The sequence below is a fragment of the Cherax quadricarinatus genome, chromosome 1 (genome assembly GCF_038502225.1).
Source record: "Cherax quadricarinatus isolate ZL_2023a chromosome 1, ASM3850222v1, whole genome shotgun sequence".
Classification (NCBI taxonomy): domain Eukaryota; kingdom Metazoa; phylum Arthropoda; class Malacostraca; order Decapoda; family Parastacidae; genus Cherax; species Cherax quadricarinatus.
This window is the reverse complement of record NC_091292.1, coordinates 46467242-46488512: the sequence shown is the minus strand read 5'-3', so window position 1 is coordinate 46488512 and position 21271 is coordinate 46467242. Positions and strand designations below refer to the sequence as shown.

The window sequence follows — 21271 nt, the reverse complement described above, 5'->3', positions numbered from 1 at the left end:
CTGTCCTCATTCACTCATCATTTTGTCAGTATTTTGTACATTTTCATCATATATCCCTTAGTCTTTCTTCTCTCTGGAGTTGTGGTAAAATTTATCTCACCAAATTATGGTTAAATAAACTTGTAGAAAAAACAAAGTAACTCTGTATCAGTAATGAGACACTTGGACTTGTTGCTGTCTGCCTGTCGCAGCCTCTGACGATAGACACCTCCAATGATAGACAGTTATACGACCACGTGGCTGTAAGGAACAAGTAAGTATGAGTCTAATTACCCTTAGCGGGTGTTGTCAGTATTGCATTGAATAAATGAATACTGACGAGGGCCTTTTACTCACATGTGTGGGGCTCAAAAGCCCGCACCTTACTGCCGACTATAAGATGATTTTGAACCCATTGTGACACAAGAACTGCACAGTCCCTTGCTCTTATAGCGTGAGATATGGTGTTGTATGCAACACTCGACAGATATCGTTGACTTGATTGAAGAATAGGTCTCTCGGTGCACTAGTCTATAAGGAGAGTTCTAAATACGCTCGGTATACGACACTGCTTTGTCTTTCAATCGTTTTAAATTCACAATAATGCCACTACAGGAAGCTACGCACACTTCTCTGTAATATACCGATATACCGCGAGTGTGGATTGTTTTTTATGCACAATAATGCGCGGATCAGAGTTCTTTGTTCGTTATCCCGGCGTTAATGTTTCCCCTTGCAGGGCTTAAACTCCTTAAGTAATCTAGCCCGAGGCGCCTCCTTCGCTCTGGCGTGCCCTCGGCGTCTCCTCTGACACAAGAGAAGTATCAATCAAGCATATTTCCCTTGCATGCCGAACTTCCACATGAAGCAATGCAAAATGCTTGATTCTTGCTGTCTGAGCAAAAATAACAATTCATGCTAACATTAACATGGTAATAAAGTGGGTGCAGGATTTTCCTTAATTCTCCTACTAAGGCAAGAGATCGATTTTCTCATATTAATCCACTCTATGGTTGCAACACTGGTCTCTTGCAAAGACGTAACACGATCATGACACACGGCCATATGTTTTCAATTAAAAGTGTTGTTGCAGAAGCAAGACGCCATTGCCCTTTCTGAAAGGGATGAAAGGGGCTGATTCCTCTCTCCTGGAGAAAATTTCTCCAGACTGGGGGTTGGCGGAGGTTCGCCGTAGATGAACTATTTATCTCTTAACATTAATTTGATTTTCTCACTCGCCACCACTGCTGCTTGTCTTTGCTGAACAGCTTCAGTCTGTGTGGTTTCTGGAGAATCACTGATTTTGTTTTCAACACTGTGTAATTCTAACGGCACTAATTAATTTATTGCCCACTTATTCACTACACCGTTGCTTAAAACATCATCTGTCCTGATGATTCCATTTGCATCAGGATATATGGTCACAAAATTTCCAAGAGGCCAGTGGGACCTCGCCAAATTTTCTCCCAATGTTCAATCACTTTATTATGGCGTTTGAATTTACGTCTGAGTTGCTCAGGTTCGAAATAAGTAGGATCCTCTATGATTTCTTTATCATTCAAGTGAGGAACAGGTTCGAGCCTTCTGCCATGGAGTAAATGAGATGGACTTAACACTTCTAAATTGTCCAGATCATCGGTAACATAAGTTAGAGGTCTATTGTTGACTCTATTTTCTATTTCAGTCACAACTGTACGGAATTCTTCTAAGTCTATTCTCTGACGATGAAGAGCCTTCCTTAAACAACGCTTTACAATGCCGATCATTCTTTCATAAAATCCGCCGTGCCATGAAGATTTAGGAGGAATGTATCTCCAACGACAACTGCGTTGATTCAGCATCTGTTGTACTTCTGGTTGATCAAAGATCTTGCTTATATAAGCAGCACCAGCGACAAAGTTTGTTGCATTATCTGAAATCATCAGTCTAGGACATGCCCTTCTGGCTGCAAACCCCTGAATAATTTGATAAAGGTTTCAGCAGACATGTCAGTGGCTACTTCTAGATGTACTGCTCTAGTTGTAGCACAAGTGAACAAACAGATGTACACCTTGATGGGAACTTTGTCAACTGTTTTGGTTAAAATTATTGGTCCAGTGTAATCTACACCTGTCACCTCAAATATAGTGACATGAAAAACTCTTTCAGAGGGATATGGAGGTGGACCTGGATACTGACATACTCGTATATCGCAGTGACAAGTAATACAGTCCTTTATTTGTTTTTTCACACTTTGTCTACCTTGAGGTATCCAGTAGGATTGTCGTATATGACAAAGTGTGTCAGCTACCCCACCATGTAACACGTTACTGTGGGCGTTTTGAACAATCAGTTTTGTTAGCCAGTGATTCTTGGGGATCAGTATTGGATGTATGGCTTCTTTAGGTAGTGAAGAATTATGAATTCTTCCTCAACATCTTATAATCTTTTGTGAGTCGAGATAAAGTCCTAAAGAATTAATCATATCAGGTTTCTTTGGGGATTTGTGTTTCCAGAGAAAACATTTTTCTGTATTTAGTTTACTCAATATTTAATGAGTTCAAGACATTCATAATTGAAAAATTGAGACACGTATGCAATATATGGGAATCTTTATTGAAGGAACGTTTCGCCACACAGTGGCTTCATCAGTCCAATACAAAGTAGAAATGGAGAGGTAATCAGTCCCTCAGCCTGGAATCGATGTGTTCAGTCCATCATTCTTATACGAAGTACAGCATAGGACCAGAGAGGTGGCTTATGTGCTGCAGGCAGGTGAGTTAAAGCAGGAGGAGGAGGGATCACAGTGGGACCTTCCACTAGTGTAAGTAGGTCGTCGTCCAATGGTTGGACATGTGTTGAAGAAGTCTTTGTACCAAGATCCCACGATGTTGCAGTGTCTGACAGATGTGATGAAGGGCTTTTAAAACCAACAAAATGAAGAACTGAGACACTTGTGCAACATATGGGAATCTTTATTGACTGGAGTATATATGCTACCTCTTTGGCCCTATCTTGCACTTCCTACAAGAGTGATGGACTGAACACATCGATTCCAGGCTGAGGGACTGATTACCTCAATCTCCTCCTCTCCTTACCCATTTCTACTTTGTATTGGACTGATGAAGCCACTGTGTGTCGAAACATTTCTTCAGTAAAGATTCCCATATGTTGCATAAGTGTCTCAGTTCTTCTACTTGTCATCATATTCATAATTAGGGTTTATCGCTTTAATGAATTTAAAGATAAGAGTTGTAGCTATTATGAGTTTACCCAAAGATGAGTATTTAGATCCATCAATGACTTTCTGCTGTCTCTGCAGTATTTACACACATTTCTGCTATGTTCAAGCAGACTGTTTCTTCTGGCATAATGTGAGCTTTTTGTTGTGGCCAGTTATTTTCCTTGGGGAGACAGTTTGGTCCGTGGAGCCATAATTTATTATCCACAAATTTCTTGAGTGGGACACCACGTGACAACATGTCAGCTGGATTCTCTTGGGTAGAGACGTAGAGAAAGAGATAATTTCTCTGCATCTCTTCTATTTCTGCTACTCTGTTCTGTACATAGACCAACTTACTCTTATTATTTCTTAACCACTGGAGAACTGCTTCATTATCACTCCAGATCACGGTTTTTTCAATAGTGAGATGATCAAGTACTTTGTTGAGACAGACAGCTAGTTTTGTACCTACATAGAGTGCTGTCAGTTGCAGTTGTGGTACTGTTCTGACCTTCAAGGGTGCTGCTACTCTGGCCTTTGAAGTAATTAGTGTACTTCCTTCAGCACTGGGAGGTCTCCGGGTTTTTTATTCAGCCTGATTACCTGGTACTTTACTGTTGTCTTCATCATGATATGGCTATATAACAAATTAAGTTTGGATTAGGCTTTCGATGTTATTTCATTCTCACATTGTCATTGCGCCTCTTTTTTTATCTATGCATATTCGCTTTCGGCTTTTCTGCTCAATTCCATGTTTTCACTTTTTCTTCGCCTTTTTTCATGTTATATCATATTTACCTCTCGCACTCTACACCTCTGGGTGAACCATGAGCTCACTCTGTTCATTCCATTGCTTCTTTTGCTTTTGGGTAAGAATTTTTCTTGACTTTCCCCACTTTCTGGCCACATAATCCATCATCCCAGTCATTCTCTTCCTTGCTGGTTCTCTTTTCCATTGTACCTCATTCAGGACATGACTCATGCCTTTGTAGTCTCCTCTTTTGAAGTTTAAGTTATCACGTCCTACCTGTGCGACTTCTCTACATTACTGACGCAAGTTATTCGAAGCTGAGGACCATCCGGTCACTAACACTGAGGGGCCTTTCATATATGGCATCCTCTATGTCAGAAACACTCAGGGTGAAAACAATGAACAGTATTGCCGTTTTATCTTCTCCTGTCTCTCTGGTTGTGTCCCAGACATGTTGATGCATGAAGATCTGCTTAAGCACCTCCATGTTTCTGGTCCCCCGTGTGGCTCTAGGTTCTCCCAGTGTATCTCCTTGTGGTTAAAGTCACTCATGAATAGCAGGTTTGTGCTGTTTATGTGGGCTCTTCTGACCACCTCAGCTAATGTTTAAACCATTGCTTTGCTGTTTTCATCCTTTTCTTTACTTGGTCTCTTTCTGTTTAGTCAGGAGTTATCACTACCTTTGGACCCCCAGTCTTCAGTGTCTTCTGTGTAGTCATCTACTTCGCATCTGTTTATTTCTCTCATCTCCTCAAAACTCCACTGGTTTCTGAAGAACAGTGGTATTCCTTCACTTCTGTTCTCTCAGTCTTTCCTCATATTGTGATATCCATATCGCAAAAGAATATTGCACCTGTTATCTGTTCCATGACCTTTCTCTGTGTAAGTGTTGTATTGTCTGGGGATGTCTAAACTATTCCTTCCGTTTTGCCTTTAATCACAAGTTATTCCATCTGCTAAGTGTACCTTACTTTCAGTTCCCTCTCCATTACTAAGTTCCGGTTGTTATTTGGTTGGTTTGCCTTTATCTCATCACCCCTATTCCTTTTTCCTTAGTTGTGTGTGTGTGTGTGTGTGTGTGTGTGTGTGTGTGTGTGTGTGTGTGTGTGTGTGTGTGTGTGTGTGTGTGTGTGTGTGTGTGTGTGTGTGTGTGTGTGTGTGTGTGTTTGTGTGTGTTTGTGTGTGTTTGTGTGTGTTTGTGTGTGTGTGTGTGTGTGTGTGTGTGTGTGTGTGTGTGTGTGTGTGTGTGTGTGTGTGTGTGTGTGTGTGTGTGTGTGTGTGTGTTTCTGTACATGTGAGGGTGTATGTGTGTGTGTGTGTGAATGTGTGTGGGGGAGGAGATGAACTTATTTGTATATACTCACCTATTTGTGGTTGCAGGGGTGGAGTCCTAGCTCCTCTGTCCTCCTCTCAACTTCCAGGATTCACTCTCAACTTCCAGGATTCACTCTCAGCTTCGTGCGCCCGATCAATACTTACTCTTAACTCTAAATTTAGTGTCTGTCTCCACTATTTTTTTTTTTTTTTCATTTCTGGACTAGCTGAAACTAAAGAAATACTCCCTGGCATCCCTCTGCCTCACTTATGTCTTTAATCCAGCTGTGCCCCTGAGTACCTGTTTCCCTCCGCTAGAACAACCTGTCGCTGACTGTCCTATCAATTTCTCTCTGTAGTATGAATGTTGTTTTCATGTCTTTCCTGGTCTTTCTGTACTCCAGGGTCGCTAGATTATTTCATTAGCCTCTCTTCGTACTGTAGCTCATATCCCTTTTCTCTGGAACTGCTCTTATTGTATACCTCTGCAATTTTTCTCCAGTTTCTTGACTTGTTTTTTTTTATGTCTGTGTTCCATAATGGTGCTGCATACTCTAAGATGGGCCTGACATAACTTGTGTAAAGGTTGCAGAATGACTCTTTGTTGAGATTCCTATAGGCTACTCAGAATTGCCAGAGGAGCATTGTCTCCAGAGGTTATTCAATTGATGTGAGTCTCTGGAAATATATTAGCACTATACTTACCCCCAGTCTCTGTCCCCTGAGTGTATTTTCCATGTCACTAACCCTGCAGATTGTTCAGATCCATTTACAGATTTTTATTATCCTCATCTATTTGTATGAGCCACATTAGCTTTGCACCAGAGTCCCATGTGGTACGTAACATGTATAAACCAGAAAAAGTACTAACAATCCTTATGGGACTCCTCTTGTTACTATTCCCCATTTTGACATCTCTTCCTGGACAATCGCTTTTAGTTTCCTTACTATGAGATACTCTTTGATACACCTGAGTATGCTCCCTATTATTCCTGCCTACATCTCAAGTTTTTGCCAAAGTCTCATGGGAGCACAATGTCAAATGCCTTGTTTAATAAAATGCTTTCCAACCAATCCTAACTCTCCTGTTTCCCTTCTGTTATTTTGTCCGTTAAATTTGTGCTGGTAGTAGTTTAAGGAATCACCTGGCCTTTCGACAATCCTCTCAGTTACCTTGCTTAGTACACAAGTTAGTGACAACAGCCTGTAGTTCAATGCCTCATGACTATCTCCTTTCTTGAATATAGGTACAACCTTCATTGTCTTTCACATCTCTGGCAATTATTTTTTGTTTATTGTCTTGGTCTAGATGTTAAATTGCGGTCCAGACAGTACTTCTTCTCTATTATGCCACATCCATGGTGATACCATTTCATGTCACATTGCCATTGATATATCCAGCTCCATCAATAATTTTTTTCTTTCCCCTTTCCTCTGCTGTATGTTTGGTTGCCAGCATCTGCTGGTGTACTATTTTCCATAGAGCTTCTAGCCTTGCCCATTTCCACTGAGAGGACCTCTTTATATCGTGTTTTTCACATCATAGACATTCTTGTGGTTTTTCATAAGATCGCTGAGAGACAATCTTGGCTCAGATTTGGTCTTGGTTGCTACTGTATGTCATTCTCAAATTGTCGCTCAGCCTCTTTCCTCATTCTTGGATATTTATTTCTGGCTAATATCCTCACTTATCTGTTCTCGTCTCTTATTTGCTTCTTATATTTTTCAACATTCTTATGTTTCTCTCATTTGTCTGTCTGTATCTTTGGTTGGATCAAAGGCTCTCTTTGTCTTATTTTGCTCCCGTTCCTCGTCTAAGTATGAAGTTTTCCTCTACCTTCCGTTATTTCCCAACAGCTCACTCCACAATCTCATCTACTGACTTATCTTCCTTTCTTATTCCTCTTGTACCTAACCCTATTTTTCCCCTTTACTTTTCACATCACATTAAGCTATTTCTCTACAAGACCCCAATATACAGTAAACATTCCCTCCCTACTCTACCCCTACTTCATGTTATGCTTGAATTTACCATTTTTATCTTTTTGTTACTTCTCTTTCATTTTGTAAATACATATGGTATTATTTTCACAGTATTTATCCTTGGTTTGTATATTTATCTATGTGCTGACCATAAGTCTCTCATAACACAAGAGTAACTTCAAATATAAACTCATCAATGTTATAAGACACACATGTGCAGTATTAGCATATATAATTGAGGAAACATTTGGCCAAGCACCAAGAATGATCTCTTTTGTCCTCTAGACTGAAGGTGCCATGAGTGGAGAAACGTTGCCTTAATAAAATATCCTGATACTACACAAGCCTTATTTTTCCGTTTGCAGTATTTTCATGACTTGACCATCAATTGATTACTTTGAGGAATTGCACTTTGGTGTCAAATTTTAATACTAAAACATGAAAGTGCACCTTCACATGGTGTTCCAGGAGGTGTAACATTAGCATTATACATTGTTCGTGTATATTTCTGGGGAAAAGTGATGAAGTCTATAAACACTTTGAGTATATGAGGGAATAAATAGAGACATTAGCAAATTTGCTGACGACACCAAAATGGGCCGTCCAATTCAATCTAATGAGGACACTAGAGCACTCCAGGATGAGCTGAATAGACCGAGGCGTTGAATTAGGGGGATATGATTGAGGTGTATACATGGAAAACAGGAATTAATAAAGGGGATGTAAATAGCGTGCTAAAAATACCCAACATAGACAGGACTCGCAGCAGTGGTTTTAAATTGCAAAAATTCAGATTCAAGAAGAATATAGGAAAGCACTGGTTTGGTAATGGAGCTGTGGATGATTGAAACAAACTCCCAAGTACCGTCATAGAAGCTAAGCCGTTGTGTAGTTCTTAAAATAGGATGGATAAATACATGAGCGTGTGTGGGTGGGTGTGACTTGAACCTGACTAGCTTGTTCTAGTAGGTCTGATGCAGTGCTCCTCCCTTAGTGACGTGTCTGACCTGATTAACATAAGGCATTAGCTTAAGATGGTGGAAGAATTGGACCTGCCTAGCATGGGCCAGTACGCCTGTTGCAGTGTTCCTTCTTTCTTATGTTCTTATGTTCTAATATGTAATGATGTGTAAGAAAATCAATAAATATTGTTGTTTCCAGGCTGTTCTTCGGTACAATATTCCCGAGGCTGAAGCAAGTGATGCCTTTGATATGACTGTCAACACCATCACAGTCCCGGACAACAAGTGTGTTACTAAACGTATCACTGCCTGTGCTTCCTATATACTCCCAGATGGCAAGTCTAACATGGTAGTTATCGAAGTAGATCTCATTTCCGGTTACATTCCCGAGAAAGAAGATCTTAAGAAGCTTGTAAAGGATGATCTTAATATAAAGAAATATGAAGTTGATGGTAGCAAGATCACTTTTTATATTGATGAATTAACTGCAAAGGACACCTGTGTAAACTTCCGTGTGATAAGGGACATTGATGTGGAGAATGTCAAGCCTGGGACAGTCCGCATCTATGACTACTATAAACCAGAATTCCAGATTTCTAAGGTGAGTAACTTGCTCATATTCTTTATCACTGTCTACTGCCTCAAATGTTCTATTGAAGAAAGTCAGTGAATATGTCAGGCAGGAACGATCTCTCGTGAACCCATGCTGAGATTCATTAATCAAACTGTGCTCTTGAAGATGACTTCTAATAATATCAGCTATAATTGATTCTAATAATTTGCCTACTATAGACGTCAGGCTTATTTGACGGTAATTTGAAGAAATAGACTCATCTCTTGATTTGAATATAGGAACCACATTGGCCATCTTCCACATCTCTGGCACAACACCAGTAAGGATGGACGCATTAAACACACTCGTTAATGGCTGACTAAGTTCCATCTTGAACATTAAAATGGTATAAAATACCGACAGGTTGTTAGGTAAGACACATATGCAACAGTTAGGCATCTTTATTATGAAACGTTTCGCCTACACAGTAGGCTTCTTCAGTCAAGTACAGAAAAGTTGATAGAAGCAGAAGATACTTGAAGACGATGTAATCAGTCCATCACCCTTAAAGTTTTGAGGTGGTCAGTCCCTCAGTCTGGAGAAGAGCATTGTTCCATAGTATGAAACAATATCAATATATTGTTTCATACTATGGAACAATGCTCTTCTCCAGACTGAGGGACTGACCACCTCAAAACTTTAAGGGTGATGGACTGATTACATCGTCTTCAAGTATCTTCTGCTTCTATCAACTTTTCTGTACTTGACTGAAGAAGCCTACTGTGTAGGCGAAACGTTTCATAATAAAGATACCTAACTGTTGCATATGTGTCTTACCTAACAAGTTCCATCTTGCATTCTTTAAGTACCCTGGAAAACAATTCGTCGGGTCCCGGGGACTTATTTTGCTTCAGTTTGTCTATCTGTTTGATAACCATGTCCCTCGTGACAGTAATGTTACACTCTGTAATTATTATTTTACTACATGTAAACCACACAATAATCAAATTCTGTAAACTCAGCATTGTAATACTTATAGAGAATAAAGTTTGAATTTGAATTTGAATTGATGAGGAACTGAATAATTGTTAATTTCTGGAATCTCATTTACATCTTCCTGTGTAAAAACTGACAAAAGATAGTCATTAAATAGGGAACACATTTCCAGTTCGTTATCCATAAGCTGTCCATTCCCAATTTTCAGAGGTCCTACTTTTTCCTTCACCTTCATCCTATACACTTGAAAGAATCCTTTTGGATTAGTCTTTGATTCATTAATAACTCTAATTTCATAGTCACTTTTAGCCTTTCTAATCCCCGTTTCATTTATCTTTTAAGCTGAACATATTGGTCAGTAAGGTTAACTTCTCTTTTGATGCGCCTATATATTTCCCTTTTCTCCCCTAATAGATTCTTTAGTCTCCTGTTAACCCATTTGGGATCGTTATTATTTGATCTAATTTCTCTCTGGGGAATATATATACTCTGAGCACGTACATTATTAAGAAAAAAATTAAGAATGCAGATCCCTTCGTAATCGTATAAATTTCGTCAGTGAAATCATTAGCTAGATAACCCCAATCGATATTAGACAGGTGTTCCCTAAGTCTATTATAATCGGCAGAACGAAAATCAGGGACTTTTACGGTATTATCATTATTCTAGTTTTCCCAAGCAATCCTAAAACTAATGGTTTTGTGATCGCTTGCTTCATTAAGTACGCTAAAGCATTTCTGTCATGGCTAAGCTCTACATTATTTAGCTTATAAGTGCTAGGGTTATGGGCCTTCCCGAGCTTCAGAATTACACATCTACACTGAACTGCATCTGCCACTATTCTGACCAGTTCCTGGTCAGAATAGTGACCAGGAAGTGGTCCTGAAGTTCCGAGACATCAACGTCTGAATCAATTATCCTACCTATCTTCGTGTCATCAGAGAATTTGCTCATATCACTAGTAATTCCCTCGACAAGGTCGTTGATATATATTATAAACAACAACGGGCCTAAAACTGATCCCTGTGGAACACCACTTGTTACAGATCCCCACTCAGAATTAACCCCATTTATGCACACTGTGTGCTTTCTGTTCGTAAACCACGATTCGATCCATAACAGCACTTTTCCCCCAGTGCCTTAAGCTGCCACTTTCTTTAACAGTCTCTGGTGCAGAACTCTATCAAAGACCTTACTAAATTCCAAATAAACAGTATCGAATTCTTTATCATGATCAACGGCCTCAAAAGCTTTACTGAAGAAAATTATTAAATTAGTTAGGCAAGAACGGCTTTTCGTGATTCCATGTTGAGTATCATTAATCAAATTATACTTATCAAGATGGTTTCTTATAATCTCAGCTATAATTGATTTTAGTAATTTGCCTACAATTGAGGTCAGGCTTATTGGGCGATAATTTGAAGGTAACGACTTGCTCCCTGCTTTAAAAATAGGAATTACATTGGCCATCTTCCACATATCAGACACTACACTTGTTTGAAGAGATATATTAAAAATATTAGTCAATGGTTCACAACGTTGTATTTCACACTCATTGAGAACCCCTGAAAAAAGTTTATCAGGGCCATGGGATTTATTTTGCTTCAGTCGGTCTACTTGTTTCATAACCATTTCGCTAGTGACTGTGATAGTACACAATTTATCTTTTTCAGGCCCACTATAAAAATTAATTATTGGGATATTGTTAGTGACCTCTTGCGTGAAAACAGAGAAAATAATCAGTAAAAATCGAGCGGTATGATGCCCAGAGTTATTTTTAAGGGGACCTGGAAAAACCTTTCAGGTTAGCTTTCTAAATCTAAACTTTTCTAATCTGAATCCATTATTGCGGGTTCTCTCTTGTAGAGATAACCTCAAGACCTTGTTTATATCCCCTTTGTAAATACCCATCTTCCACGTATACTACCTTTCAATCATGTCTCCCCTCATTCTTTGTCTTATAAGTGAATGTAATTTAAGGGACTCCAATCTTTCTTCATACAGAAGATTTCTAATGTTATGTGTTAATTTTGTCATTCTTCACTGAATGTTGTCTAACAAATATATATCCATTTTGTAATATGTAGACCAGATCTTAGGTGCGTAATATAGGTGAGGCCTTACTGATGATGTATAAAGCTGTCGTATAACCACTGGACTTCTGTTGCTTACACTTCTTGATATAAATCCCAGTAATCTATTTACTTTATTACGTACGCCTAGGCACTGCTGTCTTGGTTTAAGGTTGCTGCTTACCATAACCCCCAAGTCCGTTTTGCATTCTGTATGGCTAAGTTCTACAGCTTCGGAACTTTGCATTTATCTTCCTTCCACTGTAGATTTATATGCCCTCCAAGTCGTTCTATTTTATTTCATCCTCTCTAAATGTCTAATCCGCTTCAACAGCACCTCCTCTTCCCTCTGGATGATACTTTTAAAACCCCGGACCTCCTCCTAATCTCCATGCTACTGATTCTTTGTATTATATTCACGCCGCACATTGCCCTCAGTTATGACATCTCCAGTTCTTCCACTTCCGCCCATCTGCTGACAATTTCACTTCCAAAAATCTGAATACATTCATTTCCTCCACGCTCCCTCCCTCCAATCTGATATCCAATCTTTCATTATCTAAACTTTTGTTATCCTCATCACCGTGCATTTTCCTATGTTCACTTTTAATTTACTTCTTTTACATACCCTTCCAAACTCGTTCACCAATCTCGCAACTTCTCTTAAGAATCTCCCAAGAGCACAGTGTCATTAGCAAAAACTATCTGCAACAACTCAGACTTTGTGTTACATTCTTTATCTCATAATCGTACACCTCTTGCCAACACCCGAGCATTCACTTCTCATACAACCCCATCTATTGAACAACCACGGTAACATCACGCATCCATGTCTAAGGCCTACTTTTACTGGGAAATAATCTCTCTCTCCTCCATACTCTCCACTGTCCTTGCGAGAACTCATAATTGTTTTCAGTAACCTACCCTCTATTCCATTTATCTCTAACATCTGTCACATCACTCCCGTATCTACCCTTTCATAAGTCTCTTCCAAATTCATAAATGCAACAATAACCTCTCTATCCTTATCTAAATATTGATCACCTATATGCTTCACTGTCAATACTTGGCCTACATAACCCCCTACACTTCCGAAGGCCTCCTTGCTCATCTGCAATCCTGCTTTCCGTCTTGCTCTTAATTCTTTCAGTGATAACTCTGCCATACACTTTACCAGGTATACTCAACAGGATTATTCCTTATAATTTTTAATCTCTTTAGTCCCCTTTGTCTTTATACAAACGAACTATGCATGCTTTATGCCGATCCCTAGGCACCTTCCCTTCTTCCAAACATTTATTAAATAACAGCCCCAAACATTCCAAAACTATATTCCCATCATCTTTTAACATTTCTGTCTTTATCACATCATTCCCAGCTGCTCTACTCCTTTTCATTCATAAGAACATAAGGAGGAACACTGCAGCAGGCCTGTTGGTCCACAGTAGGCAAGTCCTTCCACCCACTGCCTCACGCACGTCCCCACACTCACAACTGGCTCTTCCTCACTCCTACAAGAAGTTATCCCTCTATGCCCAATGCATGAAATCACAGCTTCCCTATCTTCATCAACATTTATCAGCTCGCTAAGTAAAAGGACACAAATGCAACTAATGACTTTTTATTGTAGCAACGTTTCTCTCTCCAGGAGCTTTATCAAGCCGTTACAAACAATACATGGACACAGAGGGTATATATAGGTTTAGTGTTGTGTAATATACTAGAGGTCTTAGTAGTATTGATATTGATAAATTTATCAACTTGTCGGTTCTGTGAACCATTCATCTACAGCACTGATTTCAGTTGCAATAGTTCTACTACTACCTCTATATATATACCCTCTGTGTTCATGTATTGTTTGTAGCGGCTTAATAACGCTCCTGGAGAGCGAAACGTTGCCACAATAAAATGTCACATTAGTTGCATTTGTGTCCTTTTACTTAGCATATAGTCGGTAATTCTACCAATATTAATACATTTATCAGTTCCTCAGAATATTCCCTTCATCTTTCCGATACTTCCAGCTTTCCATCTAATAACTTTCCTCTCCTATTTCTGTCAATTCTATTCGTTTCCTCAAAAACTTTCTTATTGTCAGCAAAATTCGTTGACAGCTTCTCACTCTTGCTCTCCTTTTGAAAAATTAAGACACACACATGCAACATCTGAGTATGTTTATTGTAGACGTTTCGCCAACCAGTGGCTTTATCAATACAAATTCTTGGACATAATTTGAAGACAATAGAACTATATACAAAAGATGAGGTAATCAGTCCCTCAGCCTTGGAGTTTGTGTGAAGAGCACCGTAGTCGTGAACATTCTTCTGTCTTCAAATTATGTCCTAGAATTTGTATTGATAAAGCCACTGGTTGACGACGCGTCTATGATAAAGATACCCAGATGTTGCATATGTGTCTAATTTTTTCAACATGTCGGTATTGTATACCGTTCATGTACAACTTGCTCTCCTTTTACATTGTTTCACCACTCTCTTAACCTCTCTTTTTCTCTCCCTCCGTGCATCACTTCTTTTTTGTAGAAACCTCTCATATGCTCTCTTTTTTTTCTCTTCCTACCCTCCTTCTCTCATCATTCTTCCAGTCGCTCCTCTTCCCACCTGTACCCATTCTCCTGTAACCACATATTTCTAATTAACACTAACACTACATTCTTAAATCTATCTCATACCTCTTCATCCTCGTTGCCTCTACTCTCGCTAGCCCATCTTTCTTCGAATAGTTGATCATATCTTACCCATACTGCCTCCTCCTTTAGTTTATAAACCTTCACCTCTCTCTTACTCCCTGATGCCGTTCTCCTTTTATCCCATTTACCTTTTATGCTCAATGTAGCTACAACTAAAAAATGCTCTGATATGAGGCCCCTCTAAAAACATCCACTTCCTGATGTCTACTCATCAGTCTTTTATCTGCCAGTACATAGTCTAACAACCTACTGTCATTACGCCCTATATGATGTATACTTATTAATCCTGTTTTTTGTTAAAATATGTATTACATATTATCAAACCCCTTTCTGTACATACTTCATTTAAAAGCCCCCCATCATTATTTACACCTGGTACCCCAAACTTACCTACCAAACTATAAACATTCCTCCCACTTAAGCATTCATGTCCCCCACCTCAAAATTTACTTTAAATCTCTCATAATCTCTCTTTCTCTTCTACACTCCTCTCCTCTCCAGGTAAATAAATACTTATTATAACCCACTTTTTGCATCTGATCAATATTTTAATCCACATAATCCTTGACTTTGTGTATTTATATTCCCTCTTCTCCTGCCATAACTGACCCTTTAGCATTAAGGATCGCATTTTTTCAATGGAAATGATTAAATTATTTACATTTTTGGATCAAACCTAAGAATCCTCAAATAATCTAATATAAATATTTTATTCATCTTAGCTAAATTCTATCTAATATAATACAGATCAATTTAAATTTATATAATATTACCTAATCTAAATTATAATAAAAATCGTTATTTTCAGTTTTTTTATTGCAGAGTAACAGTTTGAATAAATTTACATTCTGTTTATTCTACAGAAAAACAGCGTTGCTTTTTAGGCCTAACTCGCAGGTTTGGCTTCTGTGTGTGTTAGTGTGTTTGCTCAGATTAAGTTGTAATAAACAACTGTCAGTAAATAAACAGGGGGATGGATGAGGGGCTTCAACCGCGGTCCATAAAGTGATGGTCCGTTGCTCTACTGTCTGGACTACTGAACTTCTAATAGAGAAAGCTTGGTAGCAGTATATACGTACATGCTGCCATCAGAGGCACCTACTGTAGCCAAACTGGAAACTTCTCCACAGCCCCATAAACCTATTCTCACCACTTTTACCGCCATATAGTCTATAAATTCAGATTAAGTAGTAATAAACAACTGTCAGTAAATAAACAGAAGCAGTACAGAAGTAATTCTTCAGAGATTTCTCTGTTGGAATCCATACTAATTGTTCAGATGGCAGAGCAGTGGATTGCCAATTTACGGACCACGTTTCAAGCCTCCCACCCATCTTTCTGTTTGTTCATTAACAATTCTACGCTATTTAAAACTCTTTAAGGTAGAAACGTTTCACCTGCTTGTGGCTATATCAGTCCAACATAGAAAGAAACGGTATACGAGGAGTGGGGGTTTTAGATAATGTCGCTCAGCCTAGAGACTGTGTTCAGTCTACCAGTTTTGATATCAACCTGTTTTAAAATAATCATTTATATAATAATATAATAATGTTATATATGTTATACATTGCTGACAAGATGATAAGTAACACATGTGTCGCACTTGTTGTTTATGTTAGCTAAACATTTACTCCAGCGCTGCAGTATTGGGGAGTCGAATGCAGAGATGAACAGCAATCATGGTGTGTTGACGGAGTGTAGAGGTAGCTTGAAGTAATCATTATCTCAGTCTTATTTAAAGAAAACAATATCTTAGCTAAGAGATCAGCCAACACAGGATGATGGGCTGTAATTTATTTCTGTATTGGAAATAAAGCCTAAAGTGCAGGTGAAATTTTTCTTTAATAAACATACCAAGTAATGCACGAGTGTCTTTTTAATCTGGTTGTTTTGAATACCATTTTTAAAGGAAAACTGTTAGTTTTGTCTACTTACCCGGGATCATGAACAGCAATTTGTCTGTTAATGTTTAACATATAAATACTAGACTTCGTAATTTTTATGTTTTCAGAGCTATACTCTTCCACCTTCCACTGAGTGCCGCTAGGAGGCCCAGTCTTCGTGTTAGTGCTCAGTTCGGCATAATCTGCTATGAAGTACTTTATGAAGAACTGATGCTAGAATCATCATAGCAGTGAGCTTAATAAACGACACTGATGCATCAAAGTCGTGGATGAGTTTATAAGCAATGACATCGTATTGAAGAATGATAAATTGTTATTTCTCCATTGTTGTATTATTACGCTTTCCAATTATACTGGCATTGTTTAACCTGTGTTTTATTTGCCACTTAGAGCTGATATTACCTATTAGAGATATTATTTTTTTTATAATTTATTAAAACCCGCACATACATATACTTACATGGATAGGTACACATAGGAAAAAAATACAATGTTGGTAGTAATAAACATTAACTCCGCCCTAACACTACAACAGGTCATAAGGAAAATACACAATGAACAACAACGCAAAAGCTAACCTAATAAGCAACCTACAGGCAAATACATCGGCAACAATAATTAACCATAGTCATGCACGTATCCACCGAACATCTGCATTACTATGTTGAACAGCCGCCAACACTGGCATTATATGTACACATTACACACGCAGCTTACAGAAACAAAGCATACTTTTACAATAAGAAAATATGGAATTTCACGAACATAGCGGACACAAAGGCCAATCAAAGCACAATACATCCGTGCTATGTTCACCACTCAACAAAATCATGCTGTAAAATGTGACAAAATATGTACTAACTACTGGACGCTGCTCCACAAGAGGGGCATCTCATCTCTATAAAAAAGAAAGACCTGTATTTATACCCAAAGTGCATATGAAAAAAATTGCTTACACTTAAATTCCATGCGTTTAACAATAGTAAATATTTGTCCAATTCACACATAATGATAAAGCTATCTCAATACTTGAGTTTACAGTGAACCCAGTAAAACATTAATCTGAACCTAAAGGAATTATTACAACGGACGTAATGGACAATTCCCTTATACAAAGAATTTTTATGTACACACATACACACCAACCATACCAGTACATCAACAGAAGCTCGTGGGCATCCATCTGTCTCACACCGTTGAACATACAATGAACACAAATCAAATACATAAAATGGCAATACACAAATATATAACGTGTGGCACGGTGTTTGAAACCCTCATATTTCACACACGAAACTACACAACACTGAATACCTTCTTAACAGAACATACAATATAACGTTAGAGAGTCACTCTGCACTCGCACACATTGCGCATGCCATACAACACAGTGTCCTTAAGTCAGCAATATGCCTTCAGGTTTACAGCTACTACCCCGAGGCGTATCAACCCAGTATCTAAGCACATTTCATTAGAACCCCTGATACCTTACTCGGTATTGGTGTTACATATAGTAACACTGATACCGATGAGAAAAACATCTCACCCACATACAATTACCCCTATACACACTTCCAGAACCCCGTGACATGCATACCCACATCCATGCACCCCAATCCCTGGGAGACTAGCCCGTCGTCCACCCTTGACATTACAGACTCCATAAATCCCTCAACCCAAAATCCCTATAACCCTCCGAAAATTCTTTCTCCCATCTCCCCCTGTAAACAACTCTATTACAGCACTTAGACCTGTAAAAAGTTGCTGCCAATGCCTTTATCCATTCGTCCGCATCTGCATCCCTCATTGCCCAAGATATAAACATGAAATCCGTTGCCAGATATGTTACTGCATTCCTAACCTGCACCCCCACCCCTCCCATATCTAAGCTTAACACCCTCAAAATCTGCAACCCTCCCCCTCCCACTAACCGAATTGACCGAACCATTCCCTCACAACCCCATGACATTCACAGAAATAAACTGCATGGAATGCCATATCTTCCCTGCCACACACTAAATACTCCCTACCTTCCCTGAGCCTTCGATTAAATAAAATACAGCAAAGTCTCATGTAAAACCTGAAGCATCACTTCCCGTACACCAGGTCGTATACATAAATTCTTTAAGCACACCCAAATGTCGTGCCATGCATACACTGGGTATCCCCCCCTCCACTGCAGCCATGTCTCGCCCCCCCCACCATTTCTAGAACTACCAACTTAATGTGAGCTGGGTCCCTCGCCATCATCAAAGCCCGCAACATGGCCTCACAGAGCTGCAAATCCTTGCCCCCCCCACCACCGTTGCATATTGTTATGCACTCTCCCGATCCCACTGCCCCCCACCCCTCCCTCCCGCAGAAAACTCCTTCTCTCGTACACACTCATCAACCTTCTTTCCAATGGTATAAGCCCTACCCCGCCCTGGCCAAGCGGTAGTGTAACCACCCCTCTACTTAACCATTTTCATCCCAAACCCCATATAAATCTAAAAAATCCATGCAACATTCTTTTGATCTCCCATTGATCACCACATGCCATACCTTACTATACATCAGTACATTGGCCACAATCACCCATTGATGCAACGTGAGATGTGATGGCCACAATCCTCCGAGTCTCAACACACCATCAACAGCTCTCACCGAATTAACTTCACGAGCCTACCTCACATCCCTCGCATATACGACCCCACAAACCTTAACGTGATCCACCACACTCCATCGATCCCCATCACCCTCCACCATCTGTACCCTATCCCCAAGTTCCATGAACTTCGACTTCATCACATTAATTTTCATCCCAGTAGCCTCCCCAAAAAGCCACAACCCTCTCCACCTGCTGTAAATCCTCACCCACCCCCTCCACGAGAACCGTTGTATCAACTACATAACCCACAATTCCAGGACACCGATCGCTTCCCTTATGCTCCATATCCTCCCTCACACACCGCCGAACTGCCCTATAAAATGGGTCCTATAAACAAGCGAACAATAGTTGTGAAAGTGGACAACTCGGTCTCAATTCTCGACCCATCTGAACTTTCGACCCTACCCTGCCATTAACCTGCACACGCATACACACCCCCTCATACAAGGTCCGTGCCCAAGATACGATTTCCTCCCCAAACCCCTGCCATCTCATGAACCACCACAATGCATCCCTTTCGACACTATCATATGCTGCCTGCAAATCTAACGCTAACACTCCACCACCACCCGAATCCTGCCACTTCTCTATAAAACCCCATATCAACCCATGCCCCCCAAATATGGACCTACCTGATACCCTGTATTGTCCCCTGTCTATGACCTTATCAATCACCTTTTTCAATCTATTCCCAAAAATTCTCGCAAATAACTTATATTCAATACATATATGTGATATAGCCCTATAATACTACACTATAGACTGTTGGGCCCCTTTTGGCACCAATATCACGACTGCTGTCCGTTGCAATTTCCATCACCCCGTCCTTTTTTAAAACATTAAACAACCTTACCAAAAACTCCTTTAAACCCCCAATTCGAGACATAGAAATCGCTCGGCAGACCATCCATGCCTGGTGCTTTACTCGAGCTCATACACAACAATGCTTGCCAAATCTCACACTCCAAAATTAGGACCCCTAACACCTCCCTGTCCTCCCTCTCGAGCACACTCTGTATCGACCCCCCCCCCCTCATTTCCCATAAAGCTGCTGCACTTATACCCACGCTTGCCATATACGACCTGAACCATACATCAATGTATCCACCCACATTCTTTGTTGTGACCAAAACTTGACCCTCACGATACCCCTCCATCCCTACTTGCACATTCAACCCCATCATTTCTGTGGCCGCTCTCTTTTGTCTCTGCCCCCTCAAAACACAAGCTGATGGCTGGTCCCCCCAGAGCAACTCCTCCATACCTCCCAACACTCGCGCTCCATCAAAACAGTCATTTTGCCAAACCATATATGGTCCTTTAATCCCTCAATTTCCGCCACAGGGTAACACCCACCTCGGCCCCCATAACAAGCACGTTGCTGCCCTTCAAGATACCCAGTGAGCCCGTACATCAACTGATTACTCTCCCACCCACGTCAAACATAATGATCCTTAATATGTGTCTTAGTCACTGTTTCCAACCAATGAACCAATTCCCCATCCCCAGGTGCCCCTTCCCACAAACTCACCCACAATTTTGCAAACGACTGCCTTCCTTCCTCCCCTTGTAGCAACCGAACATTCAATTTCCAATAACTTCTATACCATCTAGGAAATCCCTCCCACCCTAAATCCACTGAGACACCTCGATGATCAGAGAAAGCCACATCCACAATGCTTACCCGCCAAATTTCGACCATGCGAGGCACATACAGTCTGTCAAGCCTGCCCGCATACCCACAATGCACAAATATATGCTCCATCTCCAACCCCACATCTATTAACCCCATCCTATTTAATAAATCCCCCAAGACCACAGAACAATATCCCGCACCCCGAGGTTCCACATCCTTATGCACAATTCCAATCACTGCCTATGACTGTTACCACTGGAAGGAACCTCAGATATACTAAAACCTCTCTCATGAATCTATTTTTCACACGACCATCCCCCTCTGCTGGTCCATACACACACACAAAGGCAGCCCTCTCCTGGCCCCATAAACCTTCCACCCGTATCGCCCTCTTCCCCTCACGGTGCCGAACAACAAACGGGCTAGTCCCCCTAATCATGATTGCCACACCTCCTTTCAATCTTTTAGTATACTCCACATACACATTATACCCCTCTAACATTAGCTCACAACCTAGCTTATAATTGTGTTCCTGAACAAACACATCAACACTATAACATAC

The 21271-nt window shown here is 40.1% G+C and overlaps 1 protein-coding gene across 1 annotated transcript in view; it reads left to right on the top strand.

Moving 5' to 3' along the window:
* LOC128685334 (pregnancy zone protein) overlaps positions 1-16781 on the top strand; it is a 446170-nt gene extending 429389 nt beyond the window's left edge. Inside the window, 2 exon segments of the mRNA XM_070082123.1 lie at positions 8391-8792; positions 16531-16781. Coding sequence (XP_069938224.1) covers positions 8391-8792; positions 16531-16566 — 438 coding nt within the window. The 3' untranslated portion in view covers positions 16567-16781.
* Positions 16782-21271: the final 4490 nt, after the last annotated feature.